Here is a 21,534-nt window from a genome sequence, read left to right as displayed (position 1 = left end):
ATCTTTCAGTCAAGATTAGAAATAATGTATGTAGGGCCGGCCCTGTGGCTTAGTGGTTAAGTGCGCGCGCTCCGCTACTGACGGCCCGGGTTTGGATCCTGGGCGCGCACCGGCACACCACTTCTCTGGCCATGCTGAGGCCGTGTCCCACATACAGCAACTAGAAGGATGTGCAACTGTGACGTACAACTATCTACTGGGGCTTCGGGGGGGGGGAAAAAAAGAAAAGGAGGAGGATTGGCAATGGATGTTGGCTCAGGGCCGGTCTTCCTCAGCAAAAAGAGGAGGATTAGCATGGATGTTAGCTCAGGGCTGATCTTCCTCACAAAAAAAAAAAAAATACCATTAAAAAAAAAAAGAAAGAATGTATGTAAAGTATACATCTCAATGCTTTACACACAAGGCTGAAAAAAATTCTACCTATCATAATTATTAATAATACATTTACTGAATTTCTGTACCCCCAGTTATATTCTGATGTCCCATGAGAATTCTTTCCTCAACGGAAGAATGGATACTAGTTATATCTTACCAGGGCTTGCATCAGAAAATATAGTTCTTGTTACCTTTTACAGTATGATATGAAATTAAGATATCTTTAAGTTTATTTGATAATCTAAAATACTAAACCTTCGCATCTGAGCAGTTATTCCTTTGGTCAACAAATATTCGACTGCTGGGCAATTTCACAGAAAGCATTACTAAGAAAGAGACATTTAAGCGAAGGCGTGAAAGAGCTAAGGGAGAGAAGCCACACAGTGACGTGAGGGAAGAGTGTTCCAGGACGAGAGAAATAGCAGATGCCAAGTCCATAAGGCAGCAGCGTGTGGTGTCCAAGGTCAGCAGGGAGCCCAGTGCGGCCGCAGCCCAGCAAGGACGGAGAGAGCCTCACAGGAGATGGGATGGGGGTTGGGGAGGATGGATCTGGTAGATCACTGGAATTGCTTTGGCTTTCCGGGATATAAGCTTTTGGAGGGCTTCAGATCGAGTAGTGACATGATCTAACTTAAAGACTTAACAGTATCAGTTTGGCTGCTGTGTAGAGAAGAGACTGAAAATGAGTATTGGGCAGCAACAGGGAGAAAGTTTGGAAGATGTTGCAATAATTCAGGGTAAAGATGATGGTATTTTAGGCTGGATGATAGAGTTAAGGTTGTGAAAAGAGGTCAATTTAAGATATATATTTAAATTAGAGCTGGGAAGATTTGCTAATAATTGGATTTGGGGTGTCCAGAAAAGAGAAGAGTCAGATGTGAGTCATGTTATATTGTAATGGACTGTTGTTTCCTGAGGGACGTGATATTTTGTTGTCTATTGTATTTCCCAACCCCTAGCACAGTGTCTTAGGCACCAAATAAATATTTATTAAATTAGTTGAGTGAATGAATGAAAAAAGTCAAGCACCTTTTTTTTCAAATAAATTTTTTTTTCCTTTTTACCCTTTTTTGTTTGTTAAATGTCTCTTGTTTAAAAACAAACAACTTTTAAATACTGAAAGCAAATAGACACCTCTTCATTTTATCCATGCATTCATTTAGTAATTAGTTTTTGCCATTATAACTGCTTTCTTGTTTTTTAACTTGCTTTCTTATATCTTAATGTTTTTCTTCTTAGATACTAGCAGTAATCAGCCAAAGCCTTTCAGACGAGTCAGACTTCAGACAACATTGAGACAAGGTGTTCGTGGTCGTCAGTTTAACAGACAGAGAGGTAAATTTCTAACATTGAGTACGTGATAGGATGTGAGATACTAATAAATAGAACAAACTTTCTAGTCCTTAAGCTTACAACTTGTATCTAGTTTTTAAAAAAAAATGTTCCAAGGATTGATTAAATAATTACACATTGAGCATGTGATGTTTACTAATCTATAAGCTTACAGATGGAATTGTATACCATAGGTATACAATGAATATGTGCTTATATATTTCTCCATTTCTTCCTTGAATTCAAAGTAAGATTTGGAGAAACTAAAGTGTTATAGTGCTATATAGTCATTTGTTACATCTCTGCCTGTCGTTATTATACTTTTTATTCAGTAGAATAAGGCTTTGTGACTTTGTTTAGCAAGTAAAAAAATGTAAAATTTTAATATCTCTGATTTCTAATGTAATTATTAGAAATTGCATTCATGTCATAAAAATATTTCTAATTGTTGTAATAGTTTCCACTAAAGATGTGAAATAGCACAGTTTTATATCTACATGCCTAGATATTTGATATTGAGAAAAATTTTTATAATAACCTAGGATAAATGAATACTCTAGTTTTGAGCTAACTTCTTAAAAGATGCATTGTTTAATTCTTTTTTTTCTCTTACAGGTGTGAGCCATGCAATGGGAGGGAGAGGAGGAATAAATAGAGGAAATATTAGTTAAATGTTCTGTAAACTGCAATAACTGTGAATAAGATTGTCAAATCTGTTTTAGTGTAATGATTGTCGAGTTTAAAAACATTTTTGTATTTAAATTGGTATGCTTATCTCAACATTCTTTATTAATAAAACGTATTTCAGTGTCAAAATGTATCATTCTTTTCTTCGTTTTAATTAGTCGACTCTTCCTTTGCCCATCAGTCTAAGGACAGCTGTACCAGACTTGGGATAAGGTCTGCCCAGAACGAGTAGTAATTGCTCTTGCTGTTCTGCTAGGCACATCGATGCTATAATATTGATCTAAATAGAAGAGAAATCATTTTTTTTAATTAAAAAGAAAATAAAACACTTGAACTTAAAAATAGTTTATATTGATTATTATACTCAGTGTTTGTCATTTTAATATCAGAAATGTTTGTATTAATAATTAACTTGAACTTTCAGACAAAAAAAGAAAAACAATTACTTGGACAGATTGACCTTTCACCATCTTTCAGTAAAATTAGGTTCAACTCTCCTTTTTCAAAGTAAGAATTTGAGAAAAACAAGTTAGTTTAAAAAATAATTCACTTGGGTTTTATCCTTTTAAAAAAATACATTCTGATGTCATTTACATAGACAGAATAACTTAGATTTCTGGATTTTTCAAGGAAAAATAGTATAATTTAATTAACAAAATTAGTTTCTCTGGATCTTCTTTCTGGTCTTACAGACTGTGTATTGATGCAGATCAGTATAATTTTGTGGCAAACTAGGCCTCCATTAAAGACCACAGATAATAGAAATAAACTATTGTTTTCAGTAGCAATTTTACTCAATTAATTGATTGTTTTATCATAATAGGTTTTTAATCTCATGTGAAGGATAGGGCAGAATTGAATTGCAATCTATTCAATTTAATTGAAAGTAAAGCAAAAATCTAAAGTTTCTCTTCTTCAGAACAATTAGAGTAAGTGTTACAGTTTAACTTCTCACCTTCAGTCACCACTGAACACTTGGTGTTTTTGCTTTGATTATATTCACATTGCAGATATTATATCTCATCTTTGGGAAACTATTAAGATTTTACTTAAGATAACTTACCCTTAGAAAAGGCATAGTAATCGTAGCCATCAGGTTTTCTGATGTTGGGCAGTGATATAGCTGAAGTAACCATATTTGGAAGTCCTCTCCAGAGTGTACTCACTTCAACTTCATTATGGAGGAAACCTGTAGATGACACTTTAAAGATCTCAGATTGAAAGACAATGTACTATGTTGGAAAGAGCAGCTGTTAGTCAGACAGAACTGCTTTAATCCTAGTTCGGTCACTTAGTAGCTCTGTTACCTTGGGTGAGATATTTAACTTCGGTTTTTGCCCTCTCAAACATGGCATGAATACCTGCCTTTTAGGATTATTCGAGGGTTACAGATTTGTATATAATGTTCTTGGTGAGAGGTACTTGATAAATGGTATTTACTAAAATTAACAAACATGAATAAAGTGCATTCCTTATCCACAGAAAAAGAGTGTTGATCTTTGGTAGTTCACTGAGGCAAATTGATGTTTTGCATCAATAAGCTTAAAGTATTAGGGCTATTTGGTCAGTATTTATATTTAATATGGCTTAATCTGCAAGAAACTGTATTACATCTACTTCATATGTAAGAATTTTTAACAGTAAAAAACATTACCTTTGTCTTGATAAGTGACTCTGACGGGTGAATAGTGAATTCTGATGGTGTGTGTTTGAGAAGGTCCTATAGCCCGTTCAAAGCGACGTCTCCTAATCTGTGTCGTTTCTCCATACACTGAATAATTTATAGCAGGCCTTCTTCCAGTGCACTTTTTGACAGGTTCCTGTTTATAAATATACTGCTGAATGCTGCCACCTGTTGTATATTAGAAAATCACATATAATATGAAAATTAATTTTAATCCCCAAAAAACGATTGAAAAGAGCCTTTATAAGGTGGAGGAAACAATCACTGTTTTTCATATTTTTCATAAAATATGTCCAGACGTTAATGATGGCTATTAGTCAAGCGTACGTACTATAAAAATAATTACTGAATCCTGAAATACTTGTTGAATGAATAAAGCCAACAAATTGCATAGTTACACATTTAACTTTGTTTGAATATAAATGACGACATTCTTTGTATCAATGACCTGAGAACTCAGAAGAAATTGTAACTTGTATGTCATGAGATCTAAAGGGTTCTTACTGCCCTCAATTTTTATTTTTTCATTGAAAATACTTGATTCTAGCCATTAAAGGTATCTTCTGACAGTAAACCTCATAATAAATGAGAATATTGAATAAAATTTCCCTGGCAAATTCTTAAAAGTTTTGTAATTTTTGTCAATTATGTAGCACATACCTCTCTTGAAAAAATACACAGATTCGGGTCTGTTCTTGTATGTAGCTATTGAGAGAGCTGCCACTATTTTTCCATTTAGTCCTCCAAATCCTTTTGAAATTTGTTTGGGATACCCTGCATCTTTTACATCATTGGTGAAACGCCAGTACTGAGAATCCTGATATGTTGAAAGAGAAAATGATGTTAACAGTTTTGGGGAAAAAAGGTTAGGAACTTATTCTTAGATTTAAGTATAGGGAGAAAGTTTTAACTTGGTTAAGTGTTTGAATAAGTCGACCGTTCGTGTTATCAAATTAACTTTTTATTAAATTTTGGTGATAGGATAATTCATTAAAATACGGAGACCATTCTAAAATGAGAGGTTAAGCTAATTTATGTTGTCATAATAAACATAAAATAACTATTTGCTGATTTCTCTCACAGAGATGTTTCTCTTACCTTAAAGAAGAAAGTTTTTCCTTCACAGTTGCATCTAGTAAAGACAGTATCAATGGGGGAGGGAATACCCCAGACTTCAGTAATTCTGCGAGGTGGAGATGGTGGCCTGAATGGACTTAGCGTCCAGAAATAGTGACCTAAGAGTGAAAGTGATGGATCAGCCTACAAGCTGAATGAATACTAACATACGTCCCAAAAGAAACTAAGAAGAAGAAAATTGAAATAGTTTATCATAAAAACAGATTGAATGTGTTAACAAGCATTGTATGATTAGAAGTTGAGTCAGAACTGTGAGTGCTAGTACAGAAGGTAGTATTTGAGCATTTCTGAGAGTAGGTATTTCTCAAGTCTGAAATTTAGCATAACATTTGAAATATTTTAGTTTTCCAGTTTCTCTAGAAAGAGCCTTCTGGCTTTGTAACAGAAAGTCACTTATCTCTCTATTTCTTTATCTTTTAGAATTGAGTTAAATGACTACAAAAATCTCTTGAGCCTCTACTGTGGGAGTCTGTGATTTGTTTCCGTTCAAATTTAATCCAAATCGAAGAAGACTAGACTAGCAGATGGTACAGCAGAGAATTAACATGAAATAACGGCTGTTCTATTCCTCTCCCACAAAGAGTATAACACTGTTGAGCACATCACAATCAAGATGTTCTTTTCAAATAAAATAGAGCAGGCAATGCAAATCCTGATGTCATTTCATGTGATACGAAATTAAAATTTGAACTACCTTTTAATTCCTAACAGTAGGAAAAATCTTAGTAGTATCAGTTCAAGCTATTTATTTTGTTTGTTACAATGTGTCTAATTTTGTTAATCCAATATTTTGGTATTTACTCTCAGGTTCTCATAATATTGTGTGAGGTAAGTTCGTCAATCAGGTTCCTTTCCAGAAAGCTCAATCCGAACTTCCACTCTCCTATGGCTTCAGTTCTCATAAATACCAAGAACAAAATGACAGGCAGAAAAAGAAATGTGTGCATAGCTCACCTCGAAATGCAACTAATGTCCCATTGCGCAAAGTAGTCAGTCCATCTACTGGCTTACCGTTGCATAAATTAGTCTCATCTAAAACAAATTTTGACAAAAAATTAAACCAATGTAAAACAAAATGAGAAAAGAATGTCTTCTGTAAATCCTCCCACAGGGGTTCCATTTCCTTTGTTCACCCTTTTGTAAGCTCTTGAAGGGTATAGTTTGAGGTATGTGTATTTCAGAAGTGACAAAGAAGTGATATATTTCATAATTTTTTTACTTAAAGCTGATAGTATTTTAAAAGTATCATACAAAAATAAATTATGAATTGGAATGGGCCAGGTTACCTGATCTTCATGTAAATTAGACAATTATTGGTTGTTTGATCTCAACATGAAACTCCTTTTCAGTTCTGATTGCCCTTGGGAATTGGTTTGGAAAAGAAAATACTATTGCAGATTTTTGCTTTGCATTGTATTTTAAGGATAGACTCCCAACTGATGTTTCTGACATTCTACGCACCATCTCTTCTTCTTACAGACACAGATGCGCTAAATTCCTGACACTAAGTTATTATTCAATTTTCCAAAGACCAAATAAGCTTATTGTGATTACTCCTCTGCTTACCCACAGCGAAGCTGTAAAACTTCACAAGTTAAGTTCGGGCTTCTAGGCAATGTATATCAATAGAGTGATCCTAAATCAGGGCATGTTAGTTCAGATAGATTTAAGATAACATTACCAATTTTTAAAATGAAAGTAACTGATTCTTATTACCTGGAAGCATGGGGTTGACGCCAATGCCTTGATTGGGTCCTCTCACTAAGAAATCAGTGCCTGGAATAACGATAGGAGTTAACACATGGGGCCTGAGAATCATGGGAGGTTTTTGTCCTTCAGCAGCATCTGCCTCTTCCTTCTTTGGAATTACTTCAACTATTGCTGGGTTAGGAGTTTGCTTAGGGCTGGTGGTGGTTTGCAGCATGGCTTCTGCTAAAGAGGTAGGGTTGGATCTGGGCATTGTTGTTGTAGTTATCTTTGGGGGAATTGGTGTAGTCTTTGGTTTTCTCTTAGGTGTTCTGCTTGGCTTTTTGGTAGAAGTGGGCTTTTTGGGTGCTTTGGTTGGCTTCTTAGGTTTGAGAGTTGTCACTTTAGAACTAGTAGCTGTATCTTTTGGTATCGCTGCTGTTTCTTCCAGTTTACTCATAATCTCTTCGGTTGTAGTTGTCTTTTTTGTGGCAGTCATTACTTTGGGTGCAAGAGTAGTTGCTTTAGGAGTAATTTTGGATGATGTCGTGGTATCTTCAATTGTAGATGTTACTGGCCTGATTGTACTTGTTATTTTGGATTCAGTGGTCTTTTCTTCTGTTGTAGTTGCTGTCTCTTTTGTTGTAATTTTCTGTACAGCCGTTGTAGTTTCAGGTATAGTATGTATGTCTTTTCCTGTTACCTTGTCTTTAGCTGTTGTAGTCACTTCAGGTTTGGTCACTTCAGGAGCCTTGGTTGTAGGTACAGCAGCCTCCTGAGGAATATTTTCAAGAGTCTTTGGTGTGGGTTTTGCAGGAAACTCAGGAGTTGATTCATCAAGATTCTTGGGAGTAGTGGGAAGCTCCATGGTGGTAGTTGGAGTAGAGGCCTCTGAGGTGGTTAGAGCAGGTGTCTCAGGAGAAGTTGGAGCAGGCTTCTTGGGGGTGGGAGGAGGCTTTTTGGAAGTGGTAAGAGCAGGTTCCTTTGTGGTGCTAGGTGCAGGCTCCTTAGGGGTGGTGGGTGCGGGCTCCTTAGGGGTCATGGGTGCAGGCTCCTTTGGGGTGGTGGGCGCAGGCTCCTTAGGGGTAGTGGGTGCGGGTTCCTTGGGGGTGGTGGGTGCGGGCTCCTTAGGGGTCGTGGGTGCGGGCTCCTTCGGGGTGGTGGGCGCAGGCTCCTTAGGCGTAGTGGGTGCAGGCTCCTTAGGGGTGGTGGGTGTAGGTTCCTTGGTGGGGGTGGGTGGAGGCTCCTTAGAGGGGGTGGGTGCAGGCTCTTTAGGGGTGATGGCAGTGGGCTCCTTGGGGGTGGTGGGTGCAGGCTCCTTTGGGGTGGTGGGTGCAGGCTCCTTAGGGGACGTGAGTGCAGCCTCCTTGGGGGTGGTGGGTGCAGGCCCCTCAGGAGTAGTGGGTGCAGGCTCCTTAGGGGTGGTGGGTATAGGCTCCTTGGTGGTGGTGGGTGCAGGCTCCTTAGAGGTGGTGGGTGAGGGCTCTTTGGGAGTGGTGGGAGCAGTTTCCTGGAGAGTAGTAGGAACAGGCTCTTTGGGGGTGGTGGGTGCAGGCTCCTTGGTGGTGGTGGGTACAGGCTCCTTAGGAGTGGTGGGTGCAGGCTCCTTAGGGGTGGTGGGTGTAGGCTCCTTGGTAGTGGTGGGTGAGGGCTCTTTGGGAGTGGTGGGAGCAGTTTCCTTGAGAGTAGTGGGAGCAGGCTCTTTGGGGGTGGTGGGTACAGGCTCCTTAGGGGTGGTGGGTGTAGGCTCCTTGGTAGTGGTGGGTGAGGGCTCTTTAGGAGTGGTGGGAGCAGTTTCTTTGACAGTAGTGGGTGCAGGCTCCTTAGGGGTTGTGGGTGTAGGCTCCTTGGTAGTGGTGGGTGAGGGCTCTTTGGGAGTGGTGGGAGCAGTTTCTTTGACAGTAGTGGGTGCAGGCTCCTTAGGGGTGGTGGGTGTAGGCTCCTTGGTAGTGGTGGGTGAGGGCTCTTTGGGAGTGGTGGGAGCAGTTTCCTTGAGAGTAGTAGGAACAGGCTCTTTGGGGGTGGTGGGTGAAGGCTCCTTGGTGGTGGTGGGTACAGGCTCCTTAGGAGTGGTGCGTGCAGGCTCCTTAGGGGTGGTGGGTGTAGGCTCCTTGGTAGTGGTGGGTGAGGGCTCTTTGGGAGTGGTGGGAGCAGTTTCCTTGAGAGTAGTGGGAGCAGGCTCTTTGGGGGTGGTGGGTACAGGCTCCTTAGGGGTGGTGGGTGTAGGCTCCTTGGTAGTGGTGGGTGAGGGCTCTTTAGGAGTGGTGGGAGCAGTTTCTTTGACAGTAGTGGGTGCAGGCTCCTTAGGGGTTGTGGGTGTAGGCTCCTTGGTAGTGGTGGGTGAGGGCTCTTTGGGAGTGGTGGGAGCAGTTTCTTTGACAGTAGTGGGTGCAGGCTCCTTAGGGGTGGTGGGTGTAGGCTCCTTGGTAGTGGTGGGTGAGGGCTCTTTGGGAGTGGTGGGAGCAGTTTCCTTGACAGTAGTGGGAGCAGGCTCTTTGGGAGTGGTGGGTGCAGGCTCCTTGGTGGTGGTGGAAGTAGGCTCCTTGGTGGTGGTGGGAGCAGGCTCCTTGGTGGTGGTGGGAGCAGGACCCTTGGGAGTGGCGGGAGCGGGCTCCTTGGTGGTGGTGAGAGCAGGGGATTTGGTTGTAGTTTCAGCTTGGAGTGTAGATTTAGTAGGAGCTTCAGATGTGGGTGCAAAATCTGTATCAGATGTTTTCTCTGCACTCTCTTTAGCTGAAGTAGTCTTCTCTTTTGCGCTAGTTGCAGTCTGTTTATTTGTTATCGAAGTCTCTGTAGTTTCAACTGTTGTCTCCTTATTGGCTGTCGAAGATGTCTCTTTGGGTGTATCAGAATTAGGTGGAAGACTGGGTTTGGGATTTGTTGGTTTTACTGTTGTAATCTTGGGAGATATGGTAACTTTGTTGCGTTGGGTGGTAGGAATGTTAGGAGTTGGGGTGAGCTTGAAATCACCTTCGTCCAGTCCACTTCCAGCTTCATCTACAGCTGGTGGTTCTGGGGTAAGTTTCTTTTTAGGAGTTCTTTTCTTCTTAGTGTCTTTTACTAGAGAAAAAAATATATACATCTTTTATTTTGTAATAGTTATTTTTTCTTTAATGGTGACATAAAGATCCCATCTTTATCACTGACTAGCTACGTGTCTCTAGGCAAATTGCTAGCCTCTAATATGTCTATTAATTTACTGTGAAATGGTAAATACTCAACCTATCTTATTGGACTATTTTAGGGAATAAATGAGATAAAGGGTGAAAAGCACAAGTAAAACGCTATACAAGTAACACATGGAAACAAGTGGCAACTGAAATTACCAACACAATCAATAACACTAATGCATCTCTTTATATTAATGCTCTTTGCCCCTCACTTTCTTTACTCCTCTTATTCCTCATTGCTCAGTGCCCTTTCCTTCCTCCTGGAAACCTAGTTCCAACGTCTTGTAGATTCACTGCACGAATTACCTCAGAGGCCTCTACAACTACACCCAAGGACTCTGCTCCAGTCACCCCCATGATCCCTGCTGAGCCCGGTTTCCATACACATGGCTGTTAGCTGCTCTCTTTCCTCTGCCCATCTAAACTCGACAGTCCCAGGGGATATCGAGCGGAGATTAGGATGCCATGGCAGCAAAAAGACTCTATTTAACAGGATTTCCCATAGCAGCTACCCCATAGGTGAACTAAAAAGACCAAGGGGCGCATCACTGAGATGAGTTCCATTTAGCAAACATGTATTGCACTTCTATTGTAAGCAAGACTCTCTGGATGACTCAAAGATTAAACATCTGGCTATTCAGCTAGAGAGAAGACTTCAAGGGAAGTCAGAACCACCCAGGAAATAAGCTCTTCAAAACTCCAGTATCCAAAATTCAGTATTTCCTGGAGAAAGAGAATATATTTTAGAAATTCAGGAAATTATAAAAAGCAGAACAAAGAGAATCTCTTTTCAGGAGGTAATAGCCTACTCTGTAGTTCTTTCTCTGCTACAGAAAAATCAGCCAGATATGACGTATAATTTATTAGGAAAATAATAAAGAGGATCTGTGAAATGTGGATGATAATATTGCCTTTCCCAGAGAGGTGTACGAGAATTTAATGGATTAACATTTTAAAACACTTAAAGCAGTATAAGTGTTTGTTAAAAGAAAAAATCTGAGGAAAGAAAAATGAAAACACAAGGATGATAGAGAGAGAAGGAGAAGAAAGAAACATTATATCAGATAGACAGGAATCCAAATAGAAAACCATATACAATCATCTCTGGTGCCAGCCTGTGGTTCCACAGTTGCTGCTATAGCATCTTTTTATGCTTTGCTTTAAAGAGTGGTTTCTTAGCTGCTTGACACAAATTTCCTATGGAAGTTTTCACTGGTATCTTCTAAAATAATTTTTATAAAGTTATATACCCCCCAAATCTTGAAATGTCCTCAAATCATTCTACCAACACACATTACTTTTAGATAATTATTGTTAGCATGGCATTGATATAGTCTTGGATCTTTATCAATGCTCAAACCTTTGGGTTTCTTCTTTAATTCTCTATTAGCAGCTGAATTTTTGGAAGACTTGACTTTCCAAATACTTGAAGAGGAAGAGGAAGAGGAGGAGGAAGACTCTTGATTTTCAGAAACAGAATGTTCTATAAATCAAATAAAAAGGTTGATCACACCAACTGTGATTTAAAGCAAAAAAGAATTGCCAGTCCAAATACAACAAGAAATGCTGTTTACTGGTCTACAAATGTCTGTGTTCTGCCTTTATTTTATCAATAATGTAATCAATTGCCATTTTAATTTAATTGTCAGTTAAAAACAACACATGAGCTTATCACAGATACTCACAATATAACTATATGACTTTCTCTCAACTTTCTGATATCTCACAGAATCTAATGATTCTGCAAAGAAAATCATGGGCTTTTTTGTTTGTTTTTGTTTTTGTTTTACAGTAACACTTGTTTCTTCTGATTATTTTAACCTAGACCCATCCATACTGGGTTTGGAAAAAAGGAAAATAAATACCTGAGGGTTTATACTTTGGCTTAAACGTTGACTTAAAAAACATAAACAAAATGTAATGGGCCTTTAATGACTCATAAGATTACCCTATTCTGTGAGGAGTCATAAAAGTAGTCCATCTACGGTTGTTTCATCTCAGAAACTTCCTTTTGTTACATCTGTCATCTTCCTACCTTCTGTTATTTCCTCTGATTCTATAACTTTCTTAGTCTTCTTCTTGTTTGGTGATTTGGGTGAACGTTTGGCTGTTGATTTGGTGGTTTGAGATGCTCCTGGAGGCGGAGGTGCAGTCTTTGAAGATGGTGGTGATGTGGGATTATGCACTGAGGCCAAGCAAGACAGGTTGGTTAACATCTTGTTCATATTCATCAGTGACTCTAACTGTGAAAGGCTCAGATGCATTTGGCTCCAAGAGTAGATGCTGGTGAAAACTAGCGCAGGCAGGCTCTAGCCCAACACTAATTACTGCAAACCAATTAATTCTAAGGATGCATTGCTATAAAATACTGGTTCTTAAATTATAAGTTATGACACGGAGAAAAGGCTCAGGAGTCAGAAGACCTGAACTCCAGTCCGAGGCCTGCAAGGCTTGCCACTGAGACCTTGGGCAAATGGGTTAACCCCTCTTGAGCTTCATTTTCTTGTCTGCAAATTGAGATGTTTATTCTAGATGATTTCTGAAGGTGTTTCCCTGACTAAAAAATACTTGACTCTATGAGGTCCATCGCTTGTGCCAGCCTTCTGTGATGATAAAAATAATTACCACATGTGGATGACAGGTATTTGTGATCTCAAGAAGAGAAATATAATAACTACATTTTTCCTGTTAATTTAAATCAAATGATGCCAAATAACTTTTCATTAATTTTTTTAATTACAAAAGATTTACACGAATATTTACTTGTAAAAATTTCACACCTTCACAGTATGCTTTTCTCAAAATTTGTTGCCCTTCTCCAAGTTAAACAACTGTTAATGGTGTGATGTGTATGTTTTAAACCTTTTATTGTCCCTCGTCCTAGCCCTTTTCATGTCTAGAAGAGAAGACGTGGGACATGTTTCGATCATGAGGAGCCAGGAGAAAGAAAGGGACTCCTGAAAGACAAGAAAGCAGAGAAGAGTGGGGATGCTCTGGGTAGAGAAGAGTTGTGATAAAGCCTGCTGTTTGTACCCAGCATCTCCTCAGAGCTCTATTGCTGCAGTCTCTGGGAACTGACCGCCATAACTCTCCCTCTGTCTCCTCCCACCCAAGAAAAATACCAATACTTCAATTTGAGAAACAGTTCTGCCATGTACTAGCTAAGTGATCTGGAACAAAACAATTAACCTCTTGGACTGTTTTCTCACCCACAATCGGAGGCACTTGACTGCTGTGATTCTTTTGATTCTTGAAATGTTTTGATTTTGAGACATATAGATGCCTACAACAGTATCTATAGCAATCTTGAAACAACTAAATGATGAGTTGCAAGATAGTCTGGTTGTTATATTTAAAAAATAAAGTATTGAAGCTCTGGGTCCTTGCTTTACTTTCAGGTGGAATCCTGACTATCTCTGTGAATTCTGTAAATGAAGCATCATCTTCATCAATTTTTTTCACTGAGTTCTACCTAAATCTCAGGTAATCTGACCCACCACTTAGTAGCATAAAGTATTGTCGTTATTAAGATGTTCTAACAATGCCTCATCACTCTCTAACCATCCTCCCTCCCCACCCATCCTCTGCCCCAAATAAATGCTTAGTATTTTTGGTCTCATAGCCAAAACAATTATCAGGGCAATGAATAAATATGTATCACTCATCACAGGTCCTTCTGAAAGCTGCAGGAACTCTGCACTCTAAGTTTTTGATTACCGGGGTGTTGTTTCCATTATTTTTGGAATGCTTTCCAATGCAAACACTGAGCAGTTAAGAAATGTCCCTCCAAAATACTAAGAAATAGAAGTACAATGATGTACACCTGAAATTTTTACAATGTTATAAACCAATGTTACTGCAATAAACAAAAAATAAAAAAAATAAAAAATAAATTAAAAAAAAATGCAGGAAAAAAAAAAAAAAGAAATGTCCCCCAACTTTGCTAATTAACAGTTTTCCACCCTATTTCTCCACTGTTCGAAAGAAGCAGGAGGTACAGCCTTGTTTAAATAAAATGACAAGATTATGCAAGCGATGCTTATTTTCACTTTTACCTCCATAAATATTCTTTTTTTAATTAAGTAGGATTTAAGAACAAACATTTGGTAAAAGAAAGGAATCATTATTTAAGTAAATTTTTAAATCTTGTTTTTTGTAAAATCTGGAGGGTTTATACTCTCAGAGTACTCCTTCAGGACCTGTGACTAGAGAAGAGGATTTCAAAATGGGACTATGCCTTTTTATTGACTCTATCACACACAGACATTCGGATAGACACTATTGAGGGGACTGTAGAGATGGGAAGAGACATAACAATGAATAGTTAACAACTTCTTGGGCGGTTTGCCTGTAAATTTAGTGCTTTAAACTAACTCAGAAATTCACTAGGTCAGAGAAGCTGCAAGTGTCAATTCTGTCCTAAAATATACACTCAAAAACACTGAAGCCAAAAGCACAGATAGCTCAAAGAACAGTTGACTTTGTGAAGTCAGCACCATTAGGGTGAGACAAGAAACCATCAAGTGAGTTGGTTACTGTTGATTTAACCTGAAATTGAACCACACCTGAAGAAAAAAGCTTGTACACTTGGCCCCTATTCTCTGTTAGTCAACCAGTGATTTCTGGTGTTCCTGGAGCCTGGCTGAGCCAGGGATTGCTGTTAGAAGAGGCTTTCCTTTTTTAATTCACCTTGGTGAAACAAAATTAGTGTGAAATAGCTTGTATGTTAGTAAAATCAAGACCTTAGATGGACTGCGTGTAGAAATTGTCAGTGGAGCGCAGACAGGTGCCCAGATCCGGTTGTACCCAAAAGCATCATGGGTACTGTGATGCTTACCTTCTTCACAGAAATTCTCATAATCGGAACAGCACTTGCCATACTTCTTGCAGTCTGCATCACAGTCACACTCCCTTCCTCTTGCGAAGGACTCGAAGCAGCGGCCTTTACAGGAAAGCTCTACCCAGAGCAAAATAAGACATTATAGATTATTGATGATGCAGCCACACCCATGTATTAACAGCCATTTCCCATCTTAAGGCTGACTAGAGTTCCAAAAGTGCATTTCTGAGTCCTTTATTTGCAATTTGGATGACATCACCCAGTAAAAAAATGGGTGGTTTCCCAAGTGGAGACAGCCCAAGTCAAGAAAGAAATGTGACTTAGGGAAAATTTTCTTGCCCTTCAAGGCTCCAAGAGACACCCCAATGCTGCCTGAGTCATTTACATGTATGCACAACGGAAAATTGGGAAATGTCTAAATAGTGAAGTACTCTTCATATGAAATCCCTCCACCCTTTCCTCTACACACCACTGCTTTGTAATAGACTTTTGTTCATTGAACGTTCAGATCCTACAATATATTCCAAAGAGCTGGCTTAATATAAACGGGTCACTGTTTAGGCTCAAAAATTATTAATAATGCAGAGACCTTTATTACAACAAACTAGGCGAGATGTAGAGTTGAAAGATTTTAGCCTAATCCCACGGCATGGACTATGGTGACAGAGGGCTACTCATTTCCAAAAAAGCCTCATAGAGGCACAATGACTCACTGAGGCCTATTTGAAATAATTACCTTACACATCACATAAATTGTACAACAACATATCTATTAGCTTCAACATGTAAATTCTAAAACAAATGTAACTTTGAAACAATTTTAATTATAATTTTCATAAATTAAATATGAAATGTTTCTGTGTTAATAACAAAATTGACGAAAATATATTCAAATGAAATACCACTCATAATTTAAAATTCAGATTCTTTGAGTTTTAACTGAAATTCTTCATTAAACAGTAATGCTTCATCTTTCAATTGCCTTTTTCAGGTAATTTAGAAACATATTAATGTCAAAAAGTCATATAGTAGACTAGATTATTTTATATCCACGGATTCTTTTGATGAAACTATTGAAGGGCCCCACCACTAAGCAATTACATCTTTGATTGGCAGTAAATAATTACTCGTTACTATTGACTTAATGACTCCCAAGTCACACTATTCTCTATTTAAAACAAGACATTTTACTTGGCACTAGTCAATAACCTTGTGCAAGTGACAGATTTCCAGACTTGCCTTACCCTCCCCCAGTAGTCACAAGCTTTGACACCATGGTTACGTACAGCACACTGCAACATTTATGCAAGTGAAGGGAAAGGCACTTAAGCAAAAAGAAGTGTGAAATAGTGTGAAAACAGCTCTGCAAGGGGGTGCACGGGGACTCTCACAGAACAGTGTTGCTTGACAGAGGAGACACCAGCTCTCAGGACTTACCCGAGGTGCAGACTTTCTTGAAATCAGGGCAGCACTCCATGAAGTATTGGCAGTTATAATCACAGTTGCAGGTGGCATCTCTAGAATACCCTTCCCCACATCTCCCTGCACAGCTTGATACATCTAAAATTATACAATACTAGCGTAAACATGGCCAAACCACTTTATGGAAAGGAAGAGATCTAATGAGGAGAACAAAGCCAGGGGTGAGAGGTGAGGGAGAATTATATTGACTAGAAAATGTTGGGAATGAGGGTTGGCAATGGGTCCAAGTGATTTTTGCCTGATCTCTCAGGCGACCTTGATGGTGCTATTTTATCCTTTACCAGACTGAGAAGATAACCACACTTTTGAAAATCAGGCAAAGTAATGGCTTTGCATAAAGAGAGTGATATTCCTGGGGAGAGGTGGCAGCTACAGCTCTACTGATGCTGTTAAGACGAGGGCTAGTTGCCATTTAGTGGGCATCTCTGTGCTGGGCACTGAGTCATACGTTATCTCTAATGCTTATGAAAATGTTGCCAGGAGAGTATTAAGAGCCCTTTTTAGAGATAAGGAAGCTGAAACACAAAATTGTAATAATGCTCAAGGCCACCCAGCTAGTTAGTAGTTCCAGTGTATATGTAGCACAGGTCGACTAGCACCTATTGATTATTTGTATTGATCTCCTTCACTTTCAGAAGTGTCCTGATTTGGATAATAAATGAGAGGGTCATCCTAAGTAAACTGCCCACCTAGAATTTGAACTTGGATCTATTTGATTCTAAAGCCCAAACTTTTCCCACCCAATCACATTGCCTCTCATTCCTGATGATGATTTTAAAGCAAGCTGGTTACGCCAGCACGAACTTTCCTAGACTTCCTCCTCCCTTTACTGGTGGGGTAAATGGAGCAGTCAGATGCTTATAACCATTGCCAAAGTGAGTACAAAATAGATAATTCTTGAAATAGCGTCTGGGTATGAATATAAAGGGCATGAATGGAGTTATTCTAGGTAAAACAAAACCAAAACAAGAACAAAAGCGTAATCATCTTCAACTGTGTTTTTAAAATCATTTGGAAAACACCTTGAAAACCTCCCTGAGAGATAACCACAGCAATGCAACAACTGAATCCATCTCTGGAATAGAAATTGGCAGGCGCAATGTCCTGAATCCATAGAGGGATGTTGAAACACTGAAAAAATCTCAAAATAGTGAGTCCAGGAAAGGTAAAGTCTTAATACACAAATAAAACAGTAAATATTAGGTCGACTTTCAGAACTTTTTGCATACATATGTGCACAATACATAACAAAAATGCATATATAGTGTATGTATATAAATACATATATTATATATAAAGAAAAAACAGAATGGGAAGAGGTTGAGAAGGCAAGAAAAGCAGGCAAGACAACATCAAAATGTTATTCTTTTACACTTAGCAGATTTCTGAAATGGGAAATCAATTATCTTTACAGGAAATGCTTATTTTCATAAATTAAATGTCTGTCCTACTTTTATTCCTATTACTTTTAACAACTAATTTTAAATTCATTTATTTAAAGCAAAGTGAAACTGTCTTAGTGAACAACCAATTTTATTACGGAAGGTAGATTAGGGAGTGCCCCCAGTGTTATGAACCTTGTAATATTATTATCAGAGAGCAAAAGAGTCTGGAGATACCAGAGTAGTCATCATTCCTTATGAAATGTTTATATTTGCTTTCATGCGTTTTTCCACCTTTTCTTATCTAAGTGATTCTGAAACTATGTCCATAGCAGGCAGTCATCTCTCATGCTCAGGTTCATGAGAATTTTAGTCATTTTACTGGAAATGCCTACTTTATAAATGTAATTTCATCATAACAATTATGCACCTTGATTTTTCTTCTCTCAGATTTTGCTAATCAAAGAAAAAAAAAGGAAATGAAAATCCTAAGCTTGGTATTGTTGTCACTAATCAACCTTGTTCACATACTAGAGACTTTTGCTAAAGTGATTACATTGAATGTACCTCAACATTCTCTAAAGATGAATAACAAGAACTGTCATCCTGGACTGACTCTATTTTTGGAAGACTGTGAATAGTTCTATATTATGCTATAAAATGACCTTCGCTTCTGTGTAAGTCTATATCTGGATGAATAGCCCTTGCAAGAAAGAGAGCGCATCTTCAAGATTAATAAAATGCCGTTTGAGACACCATAAATGTTCATTGTAATATGATATCTGTATCTACATGATGCTAAAAAATAACTTATTTATCAATAATTTATTTGATGTAAAAGACTAGTTAAATTTCTTCACAAACATGTAGGCAAAAATTATATGCTATTTAAATATTGTTTTTTTCAGTTAATCTAACGATATTGTATCACTCCAGCATAGTTTTATCACATAAGTGCCTGTATTTTTTTAAACTTTTGAGAGAACCATAGGAATAATGAATACAAAAATTATTATACAGAAAAGCTCAAAACTTCTTGAAACATTCCATAATACATGAGAAACAAGTGAGAATTCCAAAATGCTTATAAATATGCTACAATGCTTTACAAAATTTTGAGGTTGACTATGCATTATGCTCAAACAAATGTATGTTTTTAGAAATCTATTTCTTTTTCATAAAAGTCAGAATTGAATGATTAGCAATAGTTGTTAAACAAAAGTATTTTTGATGGCTATGTTACCTTGAGAAGAAGCTTCCTGAATCAAGAAAACAGACAGCAGCAGCAACAAATAAATGGGAAGTATTTTCCACTCCATGGTTGTTTTCAGGTACTGAGCCCTCATTGAAAAGAAAAGAAAAGTATCAGAAAACTGCTCTTTAATCTCACTACTTATTTATGCCAGTGTTACATACATTGTTTCAGTAACTCTCAAAATGCAATTTAATGATAAAACCATCCCCTTCTTGAAACAAGAGTTTTAAAAGTAATCAGCCTTAATTCTACAATATTTGACCATTAGATTTAATCTTATGCTGAAGAAATCATCAACTAACCATTTCAGTCATGTTATTGACCATTTTAATATTTAGAATTCCCCCAAATAGAAAACATACTTATCTTAAAACTCTATTCAAATTATAGCATGTACTTACAGTGCGAGGTTTAAATCCTATCTCGGGGAAAAAAATAACCAGCTTCAGTAAAATTTAATTTAACAAGCCGAGGAGTTATCATTCCAACTTTCCCTTAACTTTCCGTATAAATTTACAAGCTTCCAACAGGTGTATTGCATAAATGTGATCCTTTTCAAAACTTTCCAACTGCTATCCTTATAAATCTTTTTCCAACACCTTTAATAAGCGATATCCCTATTGAATTGAAAACACATTTAATTCCATGAAGCAAGTTAACTTTGACACTTACCTGTAAAAGGATAGATGAATTTCTCCAGTGTCCTGGAGGTCTTATATATCAGTGCAAATATATTGAGATGAACCAATTAGTCCAAAGGTTAGACAAAATCAACAGTGACAACCTATGAAATCAAACTTTCCTCATTTTTTGGAACAGGGCCCAGACGACTAGACTTAGGCAACATCTGGAAAACACTTCCATTAAGAAAAATGACTACTACAAAGTAAATTTAGGTTTTTTGGCCAAAACACACTTCTAATTTCTAAGTGAAGTGAACAAATTGTTCTGAGATGGTAAATCGCTTTGACTAGTGTATTGAAGCAGCAACTTTAAAATAGTGAAATGTTCCTATCATTTCCTTCTTTTTTTTCCCAGTTAAATCTACTAAAGAGTGGTTTTGAAACTTGTCTAGTTGTTAGATTGTGACATAAATTTTATAAACTTATACTATTAAATCAAATGTACATTTCTGTTCTTGAGTATTTTCATTTTCACTGAGCACAGAAAATATGTTCTCAATCACCGAAAGGGAGATTATCTACACTGTGGATTTTCTGGCTTTCTTTACCATGTAAAAACCTGCTTAAAAATTCTTTTGGTATCTCTTTTAGCCCCTTTATTTCAGCACAGCAGTGTTTGGAAAAAGTCTTTTTTAATTGCTACTTTAGCTTCCTTGCCAGAGAAAACATGAACTATCAACCTTTCAGAGCTGAGTCAGCTCAGTTCAAGGTTTTACCTCAGTTTGATATGGAATGTTCCTGTTCAAATCCTGTCTACTTACATAAGGCCTAGCTCGTGTCCTAGCACCTCCCTGAAACCTTCTCAGATCAATCCAAACCCCATCCAGAATCAGAGTCAACAAACGTACTCAATTTTATTGAAATTACCTGTTCATCTGTCTCCTTCCCACCTCCCCATTCCTGCGCCAACAGGCTGTGATTTCCCTAAGGACAACGAAGACCTATGTCTTAATTCTATTGCCAGCATCTTGTCCAGTGCCTCACCAAGGTTGTGTGTTGAACACATGCTCATTGAACCACACTGTGGTAACCTGGATTCCACTGTGTACTATGTATTTGGGAGGTGCTGCATTTAATGATCACAAAATGCCTTTAAGTTAAATATAATCATCCACATTATACCAATAAAACAAAGACCCACAAATGAAGAATCTGTGGCCCGTCTAAGGACGCATAAGGAGTAGGAGCCAGAGCCAAGATTTGAACACGTCTTTTCATTTTATATTTCATCACATTTCCACTATATCCAGCTCCCTTTTGATCAGAGCCATCACTTCAGTGCTTAATCATAGTACTAAATTTTACTCCTTCATGTGTATGTGAGGCTCTATGAGATTACGACCTTTGTAAAATGACAGGGATTATAACACAAGCATCTCTTTTGTTCCCACAACGCTTATTCTGGGCTAAATATATGATGTATAAGGACAATTTAGAGACTATCTGCTTACCTCTAAACAATCTCTTTTCTCTGGGAACTACCTCCCCATCTTTAGGGGTATTTCTCTTTTAGCTACTTTCATATATGTGATCTCACTCCATCAACCACAGCTGGTAGGATTAGGAATAGAAACCTGAAGTAAACTGGGCCAATATGTTTCCCTATCCTGGAAATGTGGAATTGCCATTCAGAGATTACAAATCTGTCTATGTGGATGTATAACACGTAAACTTCTGTCCATGATCCAAAGAGGTAGAGAAAGTTCCTGAGAATAAAGAAATGCAAATGAGTGAAGCAGTCATGCAGAGAAAGGCAGTCTGATAGCTCTCTAGGTCTTCGTTATTCCTTATTCCTGAGACCTAGATGCCTTCTTGCTCTGT

General features: G+C 38.0%; 2 protein-coding genes across 4 annotated transcripts in view; one reads left to right on the top strand and one right to left on the bottom strand.

Annotated features, from left to right (window-relative positions):
• TPR (translocated promoter region, nuclear basket protein) overlaps nt 1-2,523 on the top strand; it is a 64,071-nt gene extending 61,548 nt beyond the window's left edge. For all 3 annotated transcript variants that reach the window (XM_087439034.1, XM_014783346.2, XM_087439027.1), the window contains exons 51-52: nt 1,615-1,710; nt 2,323-2,523. In XM_087439034.1, coding sequence (XP_087295160.1) covers nt 1,615-1,710; nt 2,323-2,378 — 152 coding nt within the window. In that variant the 3' untranslated portion in view covers nt 2,379-2,523. The remainder of the gene's footprint in view (nt 1-1,614; nt 1,711-2,322) is intronic.
• A 53-nt stretch (nt 2,524-2,576) lies between these two features.
• On the bottom strand, nt 2,577-19,094 carry PRG4 (proteoglycan 4). The gene is made up of 15 exons (XM_087439048.1): nt 19,019-19,094; nt 16,349-16,471; nt 14,909-15,028; nt 12,107-12,256; nt 11,432-11,554; nt 9,534-9,961; nt 8,478-8,864; nt 7,902-8,144; nt 6,932-7,835; nt 6,170-6,247; nt 5,177-5,313; nt 4,739-4,895; nt 4,049-4,246; nt 3,458-3,583; nt 2,577-2,674 (listed from the first exon to the last, which is right to left on the bottom strand). The coding sequence occupies exons 1-15, from the start codon at nt 19,092-19,094 to the stop codon at nt 2,577-2,579; spliced, it is 3,348 nt and encodes a 1,115-aa protein (XP_087295174.1).
• Nucleotides 19,095-21,534: the final 2,440 nt, after the last annotated feature.

The sequence above is a fragment of the Ceratotherium simum genome, chromosome 2 (assembly GCF_057802395.1).
Source record: "Ceratotherium simum simum isolate JZ-2026a chromosome 2, ASM5780239v1, whole genome shotgun sequence".
Lineage (NCBI taxonomy): Eukaryota > Metazoa > Chordata > Mammalia > Perissodactyla > Rhinocerotidae > Ceratotherium > Ceratotherium simum.
This window is presented reverse-complemented; position numbering and strand designations above follow the sequence as displayed.

What these genes read in the sequence shown, in the direction of transcription:
- PRG4 (XM_087439048.1), bottom strand. Translation starts at nt 19,094, where the DNA reads ATGGAGTGGAAAATACTTCCCATTTATTTGTTGCTGCTGCTGTCTGTT. An exon ending in TCAGGAAGCTTCTTCTCAAG is followed by an intron (nt 16,472 to 19,018) that starts GTAACATAGCCA and finishes GTATAATTTTAG; the next exon opens with ATGTATCAAGCTGTGCAGGG. An exon ending in GAAAAACTTTCTTCTTTAAG is followed by an intron (nt 4,896 to 5,176) that starts GTAAGAGAAACA and finishes TCAACATATCAG; the next exon opens with GATTCTCAGTACTGGCGTTT.